The sequence below is a fragment of the Dreissena polymorpha genome, chromosome 11, assembly GCF_020536995.1.
Source record: "Dreissena polymorpha isolate Duluth1 chromosome 11, UMN_Dpol_1.0, whole genome shotgun sequence".
In the NCBI taxonomy this organism is placed as follows: domain Eukaryota; kingdom Metazoa; phylum Mollusca; class Bivalvia; order Myida; family Dreissenidae; genus Dreissena; species Dreissena polymorpha.
This window is the reverse complement of record NC_068365.1, coordinates 78,476,981-78,497,475: the sequence shown is the minus strand read 5'-3', so window position 1 is coordinate 78,497,475 and position 20,495 is coordinate 78,476,981. Positions and strand designations below refer to the sequence as shown.

The 20,495-nt window shown below is 35.5% G+C and overlaps 2 protein-coding genes across 2 annotated transcripts; one reads left to right on the top strand and one right to left on the bottom strand.

Moving 5' to 3' along the window:
- Positions 1 to 20: 20 nt before the first annotated feature.
- LOC127851764 (uncharacterized) lies at positions 21 to 9,196 on the top strand. Its single transcript, XM_052385636.1, has 4 exons — positions 21 to 379; positions 2,416 to 2,511; positions 5,267 to 5,362; positions 6,514 to 9,196. Exons 1-4 carry the CDS (start codon positions 205 to 207, stop codon positions 6,723 to 6,725), a joined length of 579 nt encoding a protein of 192 aa, XP_052241596.1. The 5' UTR covers positions 21 to 204; the 3' UTR covers positions 6,726 to 9,196.
- Positions 9,197 to 11,815: 2,619 nt separating this feature from the next.
- On the bottom strand, positions 11,816 to 18,661 carry LOC127850486 (uncharacterized). The gene is made up of 2 exons (XM_052383579.1): positions 18,488 to 18,661; positions 11,816 to 13,053 (listed from the first exon to the last, which is right to left on the bottom strand). Exon 2 carries the CDS (start codon positions 13,044 to 13,046, stop codon positions 12,171 to 12,173), a length of 876 nt encoding a protein of 291 aa, XP_052239539.1. The 5' UTR covers positions 13,047 to 13,053; positions 18,488 to 18,661; the 3' UTR covers positions 11,816 to 12,170.
- Positions 18,662 to 20,495: the final 1,834 nt, after the last annotated feature.

The following is a 20,495-nucleotide window of genomic DNA, read 5'->3' as shown; positions in this document are numbered from 1 at the left end:
GAGGAACGAAGCAGGTGTTGCTAAAGATAATATTTACGTTTTGCAAAGCCCAACTATGGCTCTTTAGAAGCACTGAGAAGCGCTGATGTCTTGAGGACTTTTTTTAAGGCAGCAGGTTTGACCAATCCAGAATTGATTACAAGCACAAGACTTCGAAAACATGTAGCCACAGTTGCACAGATTGTAAGTTTAAACAAGAATGATATGGACATTATGGCAAGCTTTTTGGGCCATGACATAACAGTTCACAGATCATTTTATCGCCTTTCTCAGGAAACCCTACAAGTGGCTAGAATGGGACGCCTTCTGACAGCATTCAACAATGGCACAGTTGGACAGTACAGCGGAAAGTCATTAGACGAAATTCCTTTGGACGAGAGTAAGTATTGTATTGTATTATACAGTCCAACCCCTACTTCCGGTCACCCCTCATCGCCGGTCGCCCCGTGTAGGCGGCCGGTGTGTGCCGCGACCGTCGATAAACACTATATAATGCACCTCTCTTAAGCGGTAACCCCGTTTCTCCGGCCAGCGGCCAGCTATTTTGCATCCCAAATGTTAAATTTCCCCCATATGTCGTCTCGCGCGAGTAAGTCAGTCATGTACATTGGCAAAATTACACCGACGCAACGGCGATAAAATCGATACTGACTTCCAGTCTGCGGTTTAGGCTCTGTAGTACTGAAGCGTGTTGTGTGATAAACATGTTGACAGCCAGTTTGCAAATTGCAATTAATTAGCGGCGGATTATCGGGTTATCGGGTTAAAAGCAATATGCGACCGTTTGATCTTTTTGTTTTCGCATGTGCGAATATCACCTATTATTACTGGAAAAGAGATTATTAATTTATAATTAATTATTTGTAATTGTTGAATCATACGATTTCAAGCACACATTATGACAATTATCGGCCAATTAAAAGTTAAAAAGAACAACGAAACTTTTAGCTGAAATCAACTGATCTACATGTTCTCTGTGCTACAAAGTTTTTATAAAAAAAATCAATACACGCACGCTTTTCACGTGACATTGTACATTGGTGCATAATTTTCGCGCGCTGTTGTCGGGACAAAGGAAATATATGCGGACTTTTTTGATGCTAGAATTTGTAAAAGTCTCGTTAACATAAAACAATCGGGAGTGTGTTTTGGATTACAAATTATTACGGTATTCTCATTTGGGAATTAATCAAAGCATTAATATTTGTTTTAATATTTACAATTATTTCAATATATTAATTTTGATAAAACTCTTTACTCGGCGAAAAAATGTTTTTATAATTTATGCATAAAAAGCACGATTGCCAGGAGGATTACACCCGGTTGCTACAATCAGTCTCATAAGTAACTGGCCACGATTTTATCGTGGAGGAGATCACTGTCGGGACCAATTCGTGCGGTAGGTATTACAAAGCCATAAAACTGCAATAAACCAATTAAATTATCGATTGATAGTGACACGGGAGTTATTCACGCATAACTGATTCACAACTGTTCCCATCTTAAGTGCATCGGGACTATACAACGCGCATTGTGTAAACAATGAATCATGAGAATGATTCTTTTTCATTGACTTGATTCTGATGATGATGATGATATTGATGATGATTAGAAAGATGAATATTATTTTTTTGAATGAAAATTTTGTTTTATAGCTGATTTTAGAAAGGAAGAAATACAATTATTTTAAGTCTATACATTGTTAAGTATATGTACACATATTTACCATTTTGTTTATACAAAAATTGAACAGTTGGCCATGCACTCATCAACTCAAGACTCCCTATGACCCAACGCCCTCTTAAGAGGCCACCCCGCTTAAGCAGCCAATTTGGCCGTTTCCCTTGACTGGCTGCTTAAGAGGGGTTGGACTGTATGCATCAAAATTTTGCTTGGGCCTTAAACCAATGTCCATGCCAAATTAGAGCTCTGGTTATGGCCCCACATTAGTATCATGCCAAGCCCTATAGTAATCACATGATGATGGTCCGTCCGAATGTCTGTCTGTCTGTGCTTCTATAAATCTTAATAGTCTTTTGCCTAGGACTTTAAACTTTGTGTATTTGTAGTATACCATTTGAGGAAAAGGCCTATTGTTTTGGGGGTCAATAGGTCAAAGGTCATGTTTGAGATTGTTTCTTTCCTTGTAACTTCCTCAATAACTTTACAAAGACATATGTCACAAATCAACATGAAACTCCATAAATGGATACATCTTAATAAATGCAAAAATAACTTTAACTTTATTATTTATATCTGACTTCTTCCACTTTGTCAAATATAACTTATTGTCTTTTAGCTGAGAAAATAAGCTTGCATTTGCCCCGTTGTGTAGTTTCCTTTGTTGTTTTCTCGTTAATTTCAACAATAGATATATACTGTGGCATCATCTCATCACCATCATTTATTTTACAGCTGCAGCAGAGTTAAGCAGCGACGAGGAAATGGAGGAGGAGAATGAAAAAGATCTTCAAGAGAATGAAAATGATCTCCAAGAGAATGAAGGAGAAGGTATGCAGTTTTTTAGCTCATCTAAAAGTTCAAGGTCACAGTTAAGGTCTTTTTACTTGTATTTGTGTCCTGGCTGTAACCTCGTTACCTGTAAGAATTTCAAATTAACTTTGTATAAATGATCATCATAGATGGACATGTGTCATGAACAAAATACAAGTCTCTTTGGTTAAGGTTAAAGTCACAATTTGGGATTCAAACTTCGTCAAATTTTCATATGAGCATATTGGTGTGTCCGGGCCATATCTTTGTTATCTTAAGTTAAATATGAAATATCTTGACACATTTTTCACCTCAATGAGATGTTGTGTCATGACCTTGGCAATTGCCTCATGTCTCAAAGTTAAAGGGGGCGGTCAACCAGATTTACGAAAAAAGAAGTTCTAAAATAGTGTGTATATATATTATGTCACCTATTTTCACGATGGATCCGTTCGATTTCGAAGTTATCGCACATGGCGACTGAAAATATGTAAACTGAACAACATTGTTCAAGTAATGTAATATAAGGGTCGTGATTATTTAATCAATATAAACTAATAATTGTAAAAAATACGGTATTTTAGAACTTTTCTTTTTTCGTGAAATCTGGTTGATGGCCGCTTTAAAGGCCACAGTTGGCATATAAAATCATTTCACTAATATAAGACATATTTAAGTAGAAGCCTGTTTGGGCTGTACCTATACTGAATTGATTTTGATATTATTATTACATTGAAAATACGTCTCAGGACCTTTAGTTAGACCCAAAGGTGAAGGTAAGGGTTGGCAATCTTAATTTCCTATGATATAACTTGGTCATTGTTTCAACATAATGGCCAATTTGGGAAGCATCCATTAGCACTACTGATATCCTTGTTGTCCCCTACCAGTGAAACCGGAGGGGACTTATGGTTTACGCTCCGTGTGTCAGTCTGTCTGTCCGTCACACTTTACTGGATCCTGCGATAACTTTAAAAGTTCTTCATATTTTTTCATGAAACTTGAAACATGGATAGATGGCAATATGGAGAGTATGCACGTCATTTCATTTTGTTCCTAGGTCAAGAATTCTGTTTGCTATGGCAACAAATAAAAAATAAAAAATTTCACTGACAATGGTGGAGTTTCACCGGTAGGGGACAATATTGATTGGCAATCTCTTGTTAGCTCATCTATTTTTTGAAAAAAAAATATGAGCTATTGTCATCACCTTGGCGTCGGCGTTGGCGTCCGGTTAAGTTTTGCGTTTAGGTCCACTTTTCTCAGAAAGTATCAATGCTATTGCATTCAAACGTGGTACACTTACTTACCATCATGAGAGGACTGGGCAGGCAAAGTTAGATAACTCTGGCGTGCAATTTGACAGAATTATGTGCCCTTTTTATACTTAGAAAATTGAAAATTTTGGTTAAGTTTTGCGTTTAGGTCCACTTTTCTCAGAAAGTATCAATGCTATTGCTTTCATACTTGCAACACTTACTAACTATCATAAGGGGACTGTGCAGGCAAAGTAATGTAACTCTGACTAGCATTTTGACAGAATTATGGGCCCTTTTTATACTTAGAAAATTTGGTTAAGTTTTGTGTTTAGGTCCATTTTATTCCTACAGTATCAAAGCTATTGCTTTCATACTTGCAACACTTATTAACTATCATAAGGGGACTGTGCAGGCAAAGTTATGTAACTCTGACTGGCATTTGGGCAGAATTATGGGCCCTTTATACTTAGAAAATTGAAAATTTGGTTAAGTTTTGTGTTTTGGTTCACTTTACCCCTAAAGTATCATAGATATTGCTTTCATACTTGGAACACTCGCAAACTATCATAAGGGTACAGTAAAAGGACAAGTTGCATAACTCTGGTTGCCATTTTTACGGAATTATGGCCCTTTTTGACATAGTAACTTTGAATATAAGGATAAATTTTGTGTTTCGATCCACTTTACTATCAAGGCTATTGCTTTCAAACTTCAAATACTTTCATGCTATCATGAGGTTACTGTACCTGGCAAGTTGAATTTTACCTTGACCTTTGAATGACCTTGACTCTCAAGGTCAAATTATTAAATTTTGCTTAAATTGCCATAACTTCTTTATTTATGATTAGATTTGATTGATACTTTGACAAAACTACTCTTACCTTACATACCACAATACACTCCACCCAAACCATCCCCCGTGCCCTCCCCCCCACCCCCCCCCCCCGAATTCCCCCCCCCCCTATTTTTTTTTTAAGATCATCTCACAAATGACCACCACACCCTCACACTATACCCCCACCCCACCCCCCCCCAAATTATTTTTTTTGAAACCGATAAAAAACACAAATATTTATTTTATGTTTGAAATACCGTCCAACCATCGCACCCAAGAATCCCCCCCCACCCCCCCCCTCCCCCCACCCGAATCCCCCCCCCCCCTAATTTTTTTTTTTTTTTTTTTTAAGATCATCTCACAAATGACCACCACACCCTCACACTATACCCCCCCCCCACCCCACCTCCACCCCAAATTTCATTTTTTTTAATGGTTAAACCCCCCCCCCCGATTATTTTTTTTAGCATTTTTTTTCCCATTTTTGGAAAATAATGTAATAGATGTCCACATTCCCATGCTATACACCCCTCTTCACTCCACCCCTCCCTCCTTTGTGATTGAAAATGAGAGTCCCTTCACCTTTAAAAAGAAAATAGATGAGCGGTCTGCACCCGCAAGGCAGTGCTCTTGTTATGAGATAGTGTAAGAAGATTTTTTTTAAATGAACCTCTTTCAGACCCTGAATCTTCTGACACAGACCATGATGTGCCAGTAAGACAGCCACATGCAAAACCTGGGCCGTCCACAACTGTAACCATGTCAGGTCAACCCAGTAAGTAGGCTTTGTTTCAACAACAAAACGGTATTCCTGAAAGTCACAGTATAATGTTTTCGTTTAAAATTTCGTAATGAATGTACAATTAACACAGTAATTGAAATAAGCTCACTCTACTTTGACACAATTTAACTTTGCCAAGAAGCTTCATAGGCGTTCCTAGCTTATCTTAAAATCGTTACTTCAATCTTGCTCATAACTCAAAAATCTGTAAGACATATCAAAATGAAACTTAATAAATGGATACATCTTAATGTGTGGACATTTATTACTAAAAAACTATTACTCAAAGTATCCGGTTATATTAAGCATAATTATTATGTCCCCCACTATAGTAGAGGGGGACATATTGTTTTTGCCCTGTCTGTTGGTCTGTCTGTTTGCGCCAACTTAACATTTTGCAATAACTTTTGCTATATTGAAGATAGCAACTTCATATTTGGCATGCATGTGTATCTCATGAAGCTGCACATTTTGAGTGGTGAAAGGTCAAGGTCATCCTTCAAGGTCAGAGGTCAAATATATGTGGCCAAAATCGCTAATTTTATAAATACTTTTGCAATATTGAAGATAGCAACTTGATATTTGGCATGCATGTGCATCTCATGGAGCTGCACATTTCGAGTGGTGAAAGGTCAAGGGCATCCTTCAAGGTCAGAGGTCAAATATATATGTCCCAAATCGCTTATTTTATGAATTGTTTTGCAATATTGAAGATAGCAACTTGATATTTGGCATGCATGTGTATCTCATAGAGCTGCACATTTTGAGTGGTGAAAGGTCAAGGTCATCCTTCACAAGGTCAAGGTCATCCTACAAGGTCAAACGTCATATAGGGGGACATTGTGTTTCACAAACACATCTTGTTTTTTAGATGTCTTCAAGAGAATTGAGAAAATGTTCAAGTGATATCACTTCAGATCTTTTGTTTCAATAGAAATTCACATTCTGAATAGTTTATTGTGCTACATTTCATTTGATTAATTACAAGCAGCATTTCAAATAAAAAGATGACCTTAAATCATGGTTCATTTTCTGGAACAGTTTTGAGATGAACTTGTTTATAACTTATTATATTTCTGAGATGCTTGTTGGTGGTCATCGTGGAACAGAATAGGCAATTGAATATGATTTGATTACTTTTTTAGAGAGGCTTCAGAAACTCGGTGAAGACCAGAGTCATCTTCTGAAGACGCTGTTCAAAACGAATATTGCGTTGAGAAAGGAACTTAAGCGTGAAGACTGTGAAAGAGTAATGCAAAAATATGAAATTCTACACGGATTGTCATGGAAAAAAATAAAAAACACGATTCATAACTGGATAACTGCTGAAAAGCGAAAAACAAAAATGATTATATAGCTTTTTAGCCCACCTGCGCACAATGTTCTCATGGTGAGCTTTTGTGATCGCTTTTTGTCCGTTGTCCATCTTGCAGCATCAACATTTGCCTTGTTAACATTCTAGAGGTCACATTAATTGTCCGATCTTCATGAAATTTTAATTGACGATTTGTCCCAATGATATCTTGGAAAAGATTACAAATGGTTTCGGTTGGTTGAAAAACAGTAATTTACACACCATATACTCCATACTTAAATCAATATTGTTATATGCAAAGCAGCAATGCTTAAAAGAAATAATACAAAATTGGGAGGGGCATTACTCGTATGAAAACAAGATGGTGGTATTTGTTATAAACACGTGTAAAACAGTTTTTTCTGGCCGAAGACAACTATTCATACGACCAACTTCTGAATTTTTGCAAAGCTGGTCAAATTGATTTCCATTGTAGAATTTACTTAAGTTCGGAGTTGCGAACTGAATTGACCATGTTTTTGTTAGCAAGTAACACTGTACAACAAGGTCTATTTTTTCTCCACTCTCAATAAACATGTTTTACTTACTCTGAAATAGTTTATGAGTGACTAAATTCCTTTGAAACATTGGACCATTTTCTTTATTAATAGATCATACTTGCACAATTGTTGTTATGTTTTCTTTATGGTTAAGGCATTGTGACATGTATATTAATTTGATTTTTATGCCCCCCGATAGAGGGCATATAGTGATCGGACCGTCCGTCTGTCTGTCTGTCTTTCAGTTACACTTTGCGTTTAGGTTTCGCATTTAGGTTTCGAAAAATGCTCATAACTTCTATGTCCCTTCAGATAGCAACTTGATATTTGGCATGCATGTGTATCTCGTGGAGCTGCACATTTTGAGTGGTAAAAGGTCAAGGTCATCCTTCAAGGTCAAAGGTCAAAAAATAATAAAAAAAAATTTTTTATTTCAAAACGGCGCAATAGAGGGCATTGTGTTTCTGACGAACGCATCTCTTGTTTATTTCTTTCAGTAGCAGTCAAACTGAATTTCTTCATTTGATCAAATAGATACGAGTTTTTTGAAGATTCAAAGGATGAAATATTAAAACAATAATTGTTTATAGGTTTATAAGTACATAAAAATAATATGTCTATTTAACATGTTCTACATGATGACGTCAAAACCATGTTGTTGTTTTTTTCTGTTTTGTTCGGACCATTGTATCATTAAGCAACACAATACATGTACCTTTAAAGTAATTATACATGTTCATGTACACAAATAGTGTTTCTGTTTAATGTGTTCTACTTGATGATTTTAAAACCATGATTTTCACATTTTTTTTCTTTTTTGTTCTGACCATTGTATCATTAAGCAACTCAATACCTTAAAAGTAAATGTATCTTATAATAATACATGCACATGTCCAATATGTCTATCTAGTGTGTTCTACATGATGATGTAAAAACCATGTTTTTTTCAATTGTCTTTTTTGTTCTGACCATTGTATGATTAAGCAACACAATACCTTTAAAGTAGATGTATCTTATTTCATTTTTCTCACTGCGCATAATGCTATGCCTTTAAATAAATAAATATTTCATTATTTGTTGTGACAGTTTTGTATTTTCTTAAGCCATGTTTTAGTCAGATATATTCTAATGAAAAGCAAGTAATATTGTACTAGTTTACAGTATTAACAGGAAACAATTGGTGGGAATAAACACTAAAATGAAACATGTATAGCATATTGCAACCAACACTACATATTAATTATTGAGTATACATTTCCATTGAATATTTGTCAAGGAATGAAAATAAAATACCATTTCACTTCATTTTACATGCTCTTTTGTCGTTTGCAAATATATAAATGCTGGACAGGGTTATGCATTTATAATAAATATCTATTGTCTGTTATGTTAACCTGTGATCCTAGTCAATGATTCTCTTTGATTTTCAGTTTGATTTACAGTTTTTGTTTTACCAATATTTTTTGTCAATTAGATCTCAATTAATCTCATAATTGATGTTTTTGTGCAGTTACAATATTAATCTATTATCTGTTATGTTTGTCTGTAATCCTAGTCTATGGCAAGCGGTTCGACGCATAATCCCAAGAAACTAGGTTTCTCATGAGAACCTAGGTTCTCAGAATGAGAACCTAGGTTCTCGCTTAAAGATTGCACATGGCTTCAAGAAGCCAAGTTTTCAAATGAGAACCTAGGTTTTTATGAGAACCTAGGTTCTCATTTGAAAACCTTGGTTCTCATGAGAACCTAGGTTCTCAGAATGAGAACACAGGTTCTCATGGGAAACCTAGTTTCTTGCGGTTAGACGCATAATTCCAAGAATCATGAGAACCTAGGTTTTCGCTTGAAAATTGCACATGGCTTCAAGAACCCAAGTTTTCAAATGAGAACCTAGGTTCTCGCTTTAAGATTGCACATGGCTTCAAGAACCCAAGTTTTCAAATGAGAACCTAGGAGAACCTAGGTTTTTATGCGTCGAACTGCAAGAAACTAGGTTTCTCATGAGAACCTAGGTTCTCATGAGAACCTAGGTTTTCAAATGAGAACCTAGGTTTTCAAATGAGAACCCAAGTTTTCAAATGAGAACCTAGGTTTTCAGGAGAACCTTGGTTCTCATTTGAAAACCTAGGTTCTCATTTGAAAACCTAGGTTCTCATTTGAAAACCTAGGTTCTCATGAGAACCTAGGTTCTCATGAGAAACCTAGTTTCTTGCGGTTCGACGCATAATTCCAAGAAACTAGGTTTCTCATGAGAACCTAGGTTCTCAGAATGAGAACCTAGGTTATCGCTTGAAAATTGCACATGGCTTCAAGAACCCAAGTTTTCAAATGAGAACCTAGGTTTTCATGAGAACATAGGTTCTCATTTGAAAACCAAGGTTCTCATGAGAACCTAGGTTCTCATTCTGAGAACCAAGGTCTCATGAGAAACCTTGTTTCTTGGGATTATGCGTCGAACCGCTTGCCATACTAGTCAATGATTATCTGTGGTTTGCAGTATGTGTTTTGCCAATCATTTCTGTCAATTAAACCTTATGATCTCACAAAACGTGTTTGTTGTCACATTTATTTATTACTTGAATTTCCTAGTACATTTAAGTTATTTCAGCATACATCTTCGTGATGATTATGACTTCTAATATATTTCAACACCAAAATGCCATCACTGGGTAAGATATACTGCATTATGACCTATTTGTAGCTGTCTTGAGAAAAGCCCCAGAGCGTTATACATAGTAATCCGTTAAAGACCTAAGCGATCCGCTAATGGCTGAATCAGTGTACCATGAAATTCGCGCTGTAAACAAATAATAATTGTCGGAAATTTAAATCCGCTGGTATGTATCAATAGGCCAGACATTTGTCTTTCGAGATTTAATGGTTTAATTACCGAATGCATGATGTATTAATTGAAATTAGACTCGGGGGTGCTTAGCTATCCGCTATACACCAATCGACTGTATGCCCACGGAGTATGCATGTATGCTCAAAGTTGCATGTTGTTGATTAAAATAAGCTCGATGTACACTTCTAGCAGAACATGTAATAGACGGATAATATGCAGCACGTTGATGCGTTTTAACTGTTGTTTTACAAGTATGCAATTCGAGTACGATGTAACCTTCTCCGTAGCCTTTCAATAGATGCGTTCGATGGAGCTAGTCAGTAGTCATAGGTCGAGTCACGCACTGGGCTTGTTCGTATGGTGTACGAACTGGTCCAAAACTATTCTAAATCGTCCGGGACGGTTAACCGTTCCGAACAGTTTGTAAACCCGGGACGGTTTCGGAAAGTTTTGGACCGTTCGTGCGCATTAACCGTCCGGGACGGTTTAAACTGTCTGATACGGTATTATTGTTGGAGTAAAGTATAAAAATTATATCAACCGATCAGAACACTTCTTACAATAATGCTTTTCTTTTGAAGTTTTACTAGCGTAATGTAATATCGTTGTCATCTGGAGCGACGCTATTTTTCTCGGACAAAACATGAATTTCCAAATATTCAATCAATCATTGCCGTCAAACACGTCCGAGTTAAAAATGAATATTTTAAGTACTCGAAATAAATGTATTTGCCCACAAAGTATTTCTGACATAGGCAACGAATTTCATCTTTTACAGTGCATTTTTGATGCATAGAAGAAAGCAGCTTTTAAACCTAACAGGTTTAAGAGACTGAATAATACTTTTTTAAGTAAGCAATGGACAAAAATACCACAAGCAAAGCCGGAGATTGAAAATGTTCTGAATTAGTTAAAGAAATACTGTGTTGTTTTTTTAATAATAGATTTTTTAACTTAGTGATTAAAGTATACTGGACCTAACAGAAATTAAATTTCATCATTCTTTTTTGTTTATTTATTTTGAAATTCTAGCAATGACAAGAAAGCAATTCATGATTTCTCTTCTTTACTTGTTATTTGCACTTTTAATTGGTTTGAAATTACTTGTTATGTTAAATGGTATATCAACAAAGTGTTGTAATCCTTAATTATGCCAGATTCTGATTGGTTGATTGACTCCTCTTCAAAACCTTTGCCGTACTATAATTTACGCCAGGAAATCCTCCCGGACGGTTTCTTAAACTGTATCGGACGGTTTGTTTTTATACACAAAATAAATCGCCCGATACGCTTTACAGACGCACGAGCGGTTCAAAAGTATGTAACGGTCCGATACAGTTTAGTAAACCGTCCCGAACGGTTCATAAAATAAACCGTCCCGGACGGTTTAGAATAGTTTTGGACCAGTTCGTACACCATATGTTCGCATAGGCTCCTTAGCCTATCCAGCAGCTCGTATATTCGAAAGGTATTACTTTCCTGTCCATCTACTGGCCTATAGAGTGGCTTATATGTTTACACTGACAGGCTTTTTTTGCGGGGGTCAGACATTTTTAATACACAAATGCATGTTCTTATTTTAAATGAAAGTTCATTGTAATCATAATTTGGTTAAGTTAATCATCTTAAAAATAGTATTTTCATTTCCTTGTGCGTTATTTAAGCTCCTATGATAAAGTGCGGAAACGTTCACACAGGATTATGATTTGTTGACGTTAACTTCATCCAGATATTTACAAGAATGTATGTTAGCTTGTAATTTAATACTACTATCCAATATAACACAACAACATAATGTATACTATAAATATAATACATAATTATGTACTTTAATAACCAGGTACATCTATATTAATTAATGTAAGTTATTATTCATAAATAAAATCAGCACGACCTAATGCACATTTAAAGCCACAATCTGGGTTCCAATCGTTGTAAATCTTCTAAAACAACACACAGTTGACCTTACATAGTTTCAAGCCGAAATGGCAAATATAGGATGTTGAGATTATTGTGTTTACATCCGTTGGAAATTCGACATGCATTAACAAAGCTCGTCTCAATGAAAGCCCCATTGGTAACAACCGATGCTTTTTTTTATTTCTAGTTCTTTGCCTTGTCGTCGTCGCTTTCGTCGTCGTCATGCGAGTCTTTGGCTTCGTTCCCGAAGCCCTCCATGCGCTCACACTGTACCTCCACGTGCTGGTTCTTCCACGAAACATTTCTGCACGTGCCACGTGTCTCGATGACAACAATGGCGTCATCTATTTCTTTTCCGGGAACTGGCTTCGTTTCGCATTTCACCATACCGTCCTCCTTTTGCTTGTCCGAAAAGAGACAATGAAGGTTCATTATCCAATAGGTTTTTATTATCTTGTCATCTTTTACCCTCCGTATGGAGACCGGAAGACTTCCAGTCGGCAGCGAGATGGTGGTGGTCACCACGAATTCCATTATGGAGGGTTCCTCGAAAACGTACAGCGAAGCACGGGCCTTGTTCCACTTTGGAACCACTATTTCTGTGTTAATATTCCAATTCAAAGTCTCGCTAAAATCTTCGCCTTTTGTGTTGGTAACGGAAACCGACCCATTTACGCCGCCTCCGATTTTAACCACTCCTGCAAGGTCAATCTCTATGTTAGTTTCCGCGCCTAAAGTGTAGTTTTCTTGGAGCTCAATTTTAGTGGTTGCTACGGTCTCTCTTGTGGTCGAAAATGTGTACTTCTGATCCCGATTAGACTTGTTCTGGTACTCTGTAAAATAAAGTTCTGTCTTGTCTTTGGTGACCGATCGGATCATTGGGCGGTCTGTCTTCGTAGTGACGTGTTGAAAATCGACATATCCCCAGCGAACGTCAAAGTAGTGCTTGTGGCGTTGATAAAAAATACCTTTTAAAAAGCCCAGATCGCACTTGAAGCAATCCCATACATAGTTTTCAACGAGCTCTTGAAGATTGAGCTGAAACTCCTTGTCGTCCATGATTCGCCTGAAAATACACAAGGCTTGAAACTTAAAACGACATCGTATGCGTTTTATATCTCACGAGAATGCTCCATCTACTGACACATGCTAACGTATATAAAGCTTTCCGGTATTAACGTTTCCGCATTCCACCTACTGACGCATGCTACATTATATCAAGCTTTTCGGTATTAACCTTTCCACAGTCCACCCACTGACACAAACTAAACTATATCAAGCTTTCCAGTATTAAATTGTCCGCATTCCACCTACTGACAAATGATAAATTATATCAAGCTTTCCGGTATTGTATTGTCCGCATTCCACCTACTGACAAATGCTAAAATATATCAAGCTTTCCGGTATTAAATTGTCCGCATTCCACCTACTGACACAAACTAAATAATATCAAGCTTTCCAGTTTTAAATTGTCCGCATTCCACCTACTGACAAATGATAAATTATATCAAGCTTTCTGGTATTATATTGTCCGCATTCCACCTACTGACACATGCTAAAATATATCGAGCTTTCCGGTATTAAACTGTCCGCATTCCACCTACTGACAATTGCAAAATTATATCAAGCTTTTCGGTATTAACCTTTCCACAGTCCACCCACTGACACAAACTAAACTATATCAAGCTTTCCAGTATTAAATTGTCCGCATTCCACCTACTGACAAATGATAAATTATATCAAGCTTTCCGGTATTGTATTGTCCGCATTCCACCTACTGACACATGCTAAATTATGTAACGCTTTCCGGTATTAAATTGTCCGCATTCCATCTACTGACAAATGCTAAATTATATTAAGCTTTCCAGTATTAAATTGTCCGCATTCCACCTACTGACAAATGCTTAATTATATCAAGCTTTCTGGTATTAAATTGTCCGCATTCCACCTACTGACAAATGCTAAATTATATCAAGCTTTCTGGTATTAAATTGTCCGCATTCCACCTACTGACAAATGCTAAATTACATCAAGCTTTCCGGTATTAAATTGTCCGCGTTCCACCTACTGACAAATGCTAAATTACATCAAGCTTTCCGGTATTAAATTGTCCGCATTCCACCTACTGACAAATGCTTAATCATATCAAGCTAAATTACATCGAGCTTTCCGGTAGTAAAATAACCATAGTTCATATGCCGGCAAAAAACAGTGGTAAAACGTGATTACCAGTATTAATTAGTGAAGTCGATTCTTTCGCTTCAGTGCTTTTTTTACCCCAATACTAAATTTGGTTTAACTCATATGCCATTAGCGGGCATGTGTTTACAAGAATACTAATATTTCGTTTAAACCAATAATATTATTTATTTTACTCCAATTGTTTCATTTGTTCAACTCCTATGCTATTTTTTTTTATCAAATGCTATCACCGGTATTCATTTTTATTTCAATGCTGTTATTTCTTCTACTCCAATGCGATTATTTCTTTTACTTAAATGCTATTATTCATTTTTTTTCTCGATTGGTTTTGAGTTTTTTCGTTGCCTGTGAGATTATCATTTATTATTTATACGTATGAAAATTATAAGGAATGTTAAAAGTGATACTTGTTTTAATGGACAATGTGTAAAAAGCTACAGTGACGACGAACTAGGAAGTTATAGCGCTGTGACATCTCAGTTACGATTTTTTTAAACATGATATTCCTTCAATGGTCCTATGGAGTATGCAGGTCTAACGGCAATAATTATAATATAATCGATTAAAACTGACGCTCAATAAATACAGAACATACTACACGTTTAAATCGGTTCGTCATAAATAATTATTAATAACGCAAACTACATCAAATCATAGGAAAACCGGGTGGTTTATATAACGTATGTTTCTTTGGGGCATGATAAACAGCACATATCCTATTTTATAAATATCAGCGAGTGTGGAATTCATAACAAGAAAGGCTTAATTGCTTCGCTATAATACCTGTCAGATCCTGCATAGGTGTTTTCTATTTTGTTAATGGTGCGTGGAGCGGAATCCCGCGGGGAACGGGTTCCATATGGCGGATGGGAAGATCCGTTATAAACAAAACGTTATATACATCATCTGGAGTAAAGATCATCTATACCACCAGACCATAGCTTCCCGCAAAACAATGTTTATGCATGTAGTTAAGAATGCACTTTCTGTACCCCAATATAAACAGAGTAAAATGTTTCTTGATCGTTACATTAGCAGTATATTTTGCTTAGTTTGTTAATGTGGCGCCTTATTATGTTCATGCGATATTATTCACCGAGACCTTAAAACCAACGTCCATTAATCGTCTCATATATTTGAGTGTAATTTTAAGTTAAGCTTTTGAACGCAGAGTATTCTTGCAAAATGCAAAGACGATTTGTTGATGTAAAATGTAACTTATATGTGCACAAAGGAAAAGTCTTTTGAACTTCTACATTAACCCTTTTTATGTCTAGCGTCTAGAAAAAGGCCTTGGCAAACAGCGTAGACCCAGATGAGACGCCACATGATGCGGCGTCTCATCAGGGTCTGCGCTGTTTGCTTAAAGGAATTTCTGTAAGAAATATTATAAATATAGAAATAAATATACTAGACATCCCTAATTTTGGAAATAAATGATTCCAATTTAGAAGGATGGGAGAGTCCACAAGGTATAAATGGGTTAATAGTTTTTTTTATTTGATCTTTACCGAGATGATAAACATGCACAGACTGTCTTGCTCGAACAAATTGTGATTTACTTAAAAAAACAACAACACAAGCAGCATAAAATACATGATCATCAAAGAAACATAGTTCATAAGCAGAAGTTTATCATACGACATTATTTCTTTTTTTTTTAATCTTTAGTACATTTTTTAGATAAGCAGTCGATGAACACCAGCTTACGTATTTTACTTACTATACTCCACTTTTTGAAAAATTGTATATAAACTTAGACATTGCATGTATTATAGACAATATATTGAATGGCGATGTTTCCTATGTAGACGTTTTACGTGACTCATGCCATGCGCTTTCTAAACTGTACAGAAATGCCATTAGTGATCTTTTTGTAAATTCTTTCTATTATTTTAAATACATCTACAAACAGTAAGTATCATTTTTCTCAGTTCGATAAAACCAGACACTATAAAACACATACGTAAACATCAGAGACCTGCGTGACCGAGGGAAGTAATTGATTGCTCGTCGTGTTAATGGCCATATAATAGATCACTAGAGACGCGAAAATATTGACATATGACGTTCCACTGGTAAAATACTCGCGTTTAGCGATCTAATGACCAAAGCTACAAATTAGACCCGCCATTAATGGGAAAAAGTCCGATAAGTATGGAATGTTATTTCGAAATTCTACACCAAGTGTGGATTGTTCACGTTTATAGCGATGGTAATTACAGTTATGCGTACACATGTGTTTGTTTCATGCCAGCCGGTCTATCCTACAGGATGACAGCAGAAAATGCTGGGCTTGATATTTGTAAAAAATTTAACGAGTTTGTTTTCGAATTTGTCTTCTTGTGTTGTTTTGTAGTTATTGTAATGCCATTCACCTTTAAAGAATATCCAAAGATGCCGATATGTATAAAATAGCTCCTATGCCGTCACCCATTTTGTTTCTGACCATGTAACGTTACAAAAAAGTTACGTCGTTCGACATAAAAACGGACTGACAGAAACACGGTTGGCGATTAAAATATTAATTACTGCGTTATCATACCGCAATCCGCGATGGCAATTAATGTATCGATTTTCGATCATCATTCTGGCCAGCTTGTCAAAATAACATAGCGAAGAGTGTAGCCATAAAAGTCATCATTTCTGTACATAGCAACACATTAAGATTTTTTACTTTTAATGGTTACAGAACAGTTACAGTCAACAAGAACATATACCAATCATTGTCGTTAGAGTATTGTAAAGGCACAGGCAACATTGCTCAAGATAAATCAAAGATACGTATCTTTTATCTAAATATGTATCGAATTAAAAAAATACATTAAAAAAGCTTCATAATTAACTTTGAGTTTTGTATCCATTGTATTGGTTTATTTGTTGTTGTCTCATATTAAATATTTCATTCGTTCTCTTTGCTTTTTATCTTCTTTTCAAACAATTAAAGTGGTTTTGGATTTCGCTGCTTTATGTCGATGGTTTCCTCAATAAAAAAATAATGCCTTGAAGTAGCAATGTATGGTGTAAATACTGGAGCAATACAAGTTTGTCAAGTAAAACTTCCAGTTAGGTAGCGGTTACGTAACAGATAAGCTTGTAGATAAAACAGCATTCAATACATGTTCTTATTTTATATTAAATTATCCAGTTAATTCCAGTAGATCTTTACATGATTACGACAAAAATGCTTTTCAATAAAATATATTGCAATCATGTAAAGTTTCCAACACTCACTCGAGGTGAAATTTTCTTTTGGAGTCAGTATATTTTTTCAATTATGCATACTATATGGTTGCACCGTGCATAAACAGTCAGGTCACAGCTGGCAAACTTACATCGTCCCATTATCTGGGTAAAAAGAATTACAAAATATGATATATCAGTTTGCATGTATTTAACTCATATGTAATTGAACAAGCGGTGTGGGTAGAATAAAACAAAATCCATTGAGATTGCTTAGTTCATAGAGATCCAAACCAAGAAGCAAATTCGGATACGAGTCTCAGTGTGAAGCAGTTTAATAAGTTATAGCAGTAGTATTGTAAGTTATAGCAGTTTACATGCGCATTTTAATGAAACTATTAAAAATATTCAATACGGTTCCAAAAAAGTGATGCATTATGGCGGAACATTGTTATACTCTATGCCACACATGGCTAAACGTTTACGTCCTGCAAATGAAAGCTAATTCAATTACGGAGCTTCATGTATGAACCGACAATTAATTTTATACGTGCAGAAACATGAATGCCATCTCCCGAGTTATGATATTGGTAATTTGCATTGGAACAGGTTCGCAGACCACGGATACGCGGAACTTAATAATTAATAGAACATGGTTGTTATGTTACAAAGCCTCGTAGGCGCACTTAATCAATCAGTCTTGTTATGTTAATGGAAACAATGTTTATACGTACGGATCAACTATAAGTTAGCTCAGAAGCTTTTCAATAACTATGCAATCCACCCGAGCGCAATGATCACTGTTTATATACCATCACTAATACGAACAACAAAATAACACGTTGGTCTTTTATTTATTCTATTGCTTTTGTTTAAATATTTTTTTTTGCATTCGCCGTAACTTGTTTTGGAGTAAACAACTTTTTTTTTCAGTAAATAAATAAGAACATAGATATTAAAGCATATATTTCCAGTTGCTACATGTAGCTTTAATATAATTTCAGTAAAAAAAAATTTTTTTAGAAAAATATCAAACAGTTTTTTGGTCGGAATTATTTTATTGACGCCACATGCAAAAGTATTTTACACGTTTTAAAAGTTGAAATTTTACCAACCTCGTTGCCAATATTTTCCTACGTTATCCTTTAAAATATGTTGACAAGAATCATACCACAGAATCAGTTATTAAAAGAACTCCGTGTTTGTCTACAGTGTCACTATAGCGAGTGCGCTAAAACACCATCGCCTAGACCAGGCAGTCTGAATCTTAATGAGGCAACGACGACGCCTATTGGTTCGTTTGGAGCACATGACTGCATGAGCTAATTGTTAAAGGGAACGCGAATAAATGAGTATGGTGTTCTCGAAGTTGTATTCGTGGTTCATATCGATTATAAGTGATGAAGTGCAGTCATTAAGTAGACAAATGATACAGAATAAATTCTTATACTCATGAGAGGCACTTGGAGATATCTAAAACATGTTTAGTATATATGTATCCCGGAAAAAGCAACTTTTGGAAAAACCCACTAATCTGCTGGTACATATATATATACTCTTGGCCAAAGGTCAGGGTCAGATGACTGGTTGTTAGCGTGTGGCTATGACATTAATTAGTAAACCCATCCTTTTGAATTAAAAATGACCACATTTTTACGAAAAATCAACTTGTCTGAAAAATAAATTTCACTATCAAATATATCATTATATATATATATATATATATATATATATATATATATATATATATATATATATATATATATATAAACAACAAGGTTTTCAACTCAAATTGACCCGAAAACAGGGTGCATCGCTTTGAACAGCCATAACTTCATTAATTGTGCAGCGATTTCCATGAACTCGGTCTAACTCTTATTCTCATTCATATGGAAATGTACATATCTTTTAATAATTTTGCAAATGCTGGGTCAAAATTTAAGAAATAACACGATACACAACTCGCGTGACCTACTCGTCATCGATCAGACCCGATTCAAGTATGAACTCTTCAGGAGTAAAAACACACCTTCGCGTTTGACCAATGAAATCACTCGTTTGTTTAAAATGTCGGCCAGTTGACATTTATGTAAACACAGGTTTCAAACGGCGCCGGACAGTTAGTTTTGGTGCAAAACTTAACGGCAATATTACGTTTTGTTGAATTATGGTACCGAGGTCCGTGAACTTTGCAGGGAAAATGCCCTTTACTCCGTGAAGTTTCAGTCTTAGATCGGGTGTGATCGTTGACGAGTAGGTCAAGAGAGTTGTGTATCGGTTTATTTCTTAAATTTTGGCCCTGTTCTCGGTGGTTATCAGTCATATTTTTAGAAAGTGCAACTAGATACGTTTTCCTTGCTCAGCCGCGAAAAAAGGCATTGGGTTATCATTACAAAAGAGAACTAAGACGAAATGTACTGACATAAATATCTATTTTTTATTTACAACCTACATTTACAGTGATCTTCCTTGATTTATGCGTCTCTTAACTCAAATTAATTCAAGTTCCTTATTCGATTTGAATAAGGGATAAGGAACCAGTTTATTTTCCTTCTTCAAACAGAAGAAGATACTATGTTATCATTTAATAAAACAACGTAGAAATGTACTGGAATTACTAATTTTTATACCCAACTTACATTTACAATAATTTGCGTTCATTTATTCGTCTCATTGGTTCATTTTGATTTATACTTTATAGAAAGAACATTACAGTTCCTTATTCGATTTGAAAAATTAGGAACCAGTTCCCTTTTCCTTATTCAAACTGAATAAGGAACTGGATTATCATTACAAAAAAACTAAGTAGAAATTTATTGCAATTAATATTTAAAATATACAACCTATATATATATAATGATGTTCATTTATATGTGGTTAACCTTGGATCAATTCATTGATGTTTAAGTTAGAAATTTTTCCTAATTCAGCCGCGAAAAAAGAACTGGATTATAAATAAAAACAAACATGTTGAAATGTACAAGATTGCACTTTTATACCACATACATGTTAAATAATTTTATATGCTTTAGGATTTGTTGATGGATGTGAAGTTAGTATTCGAATTAGAAAATATCGGTTCGATTTAAACAATAAATCCTATGCAAGTGCGAAGAAGAGACA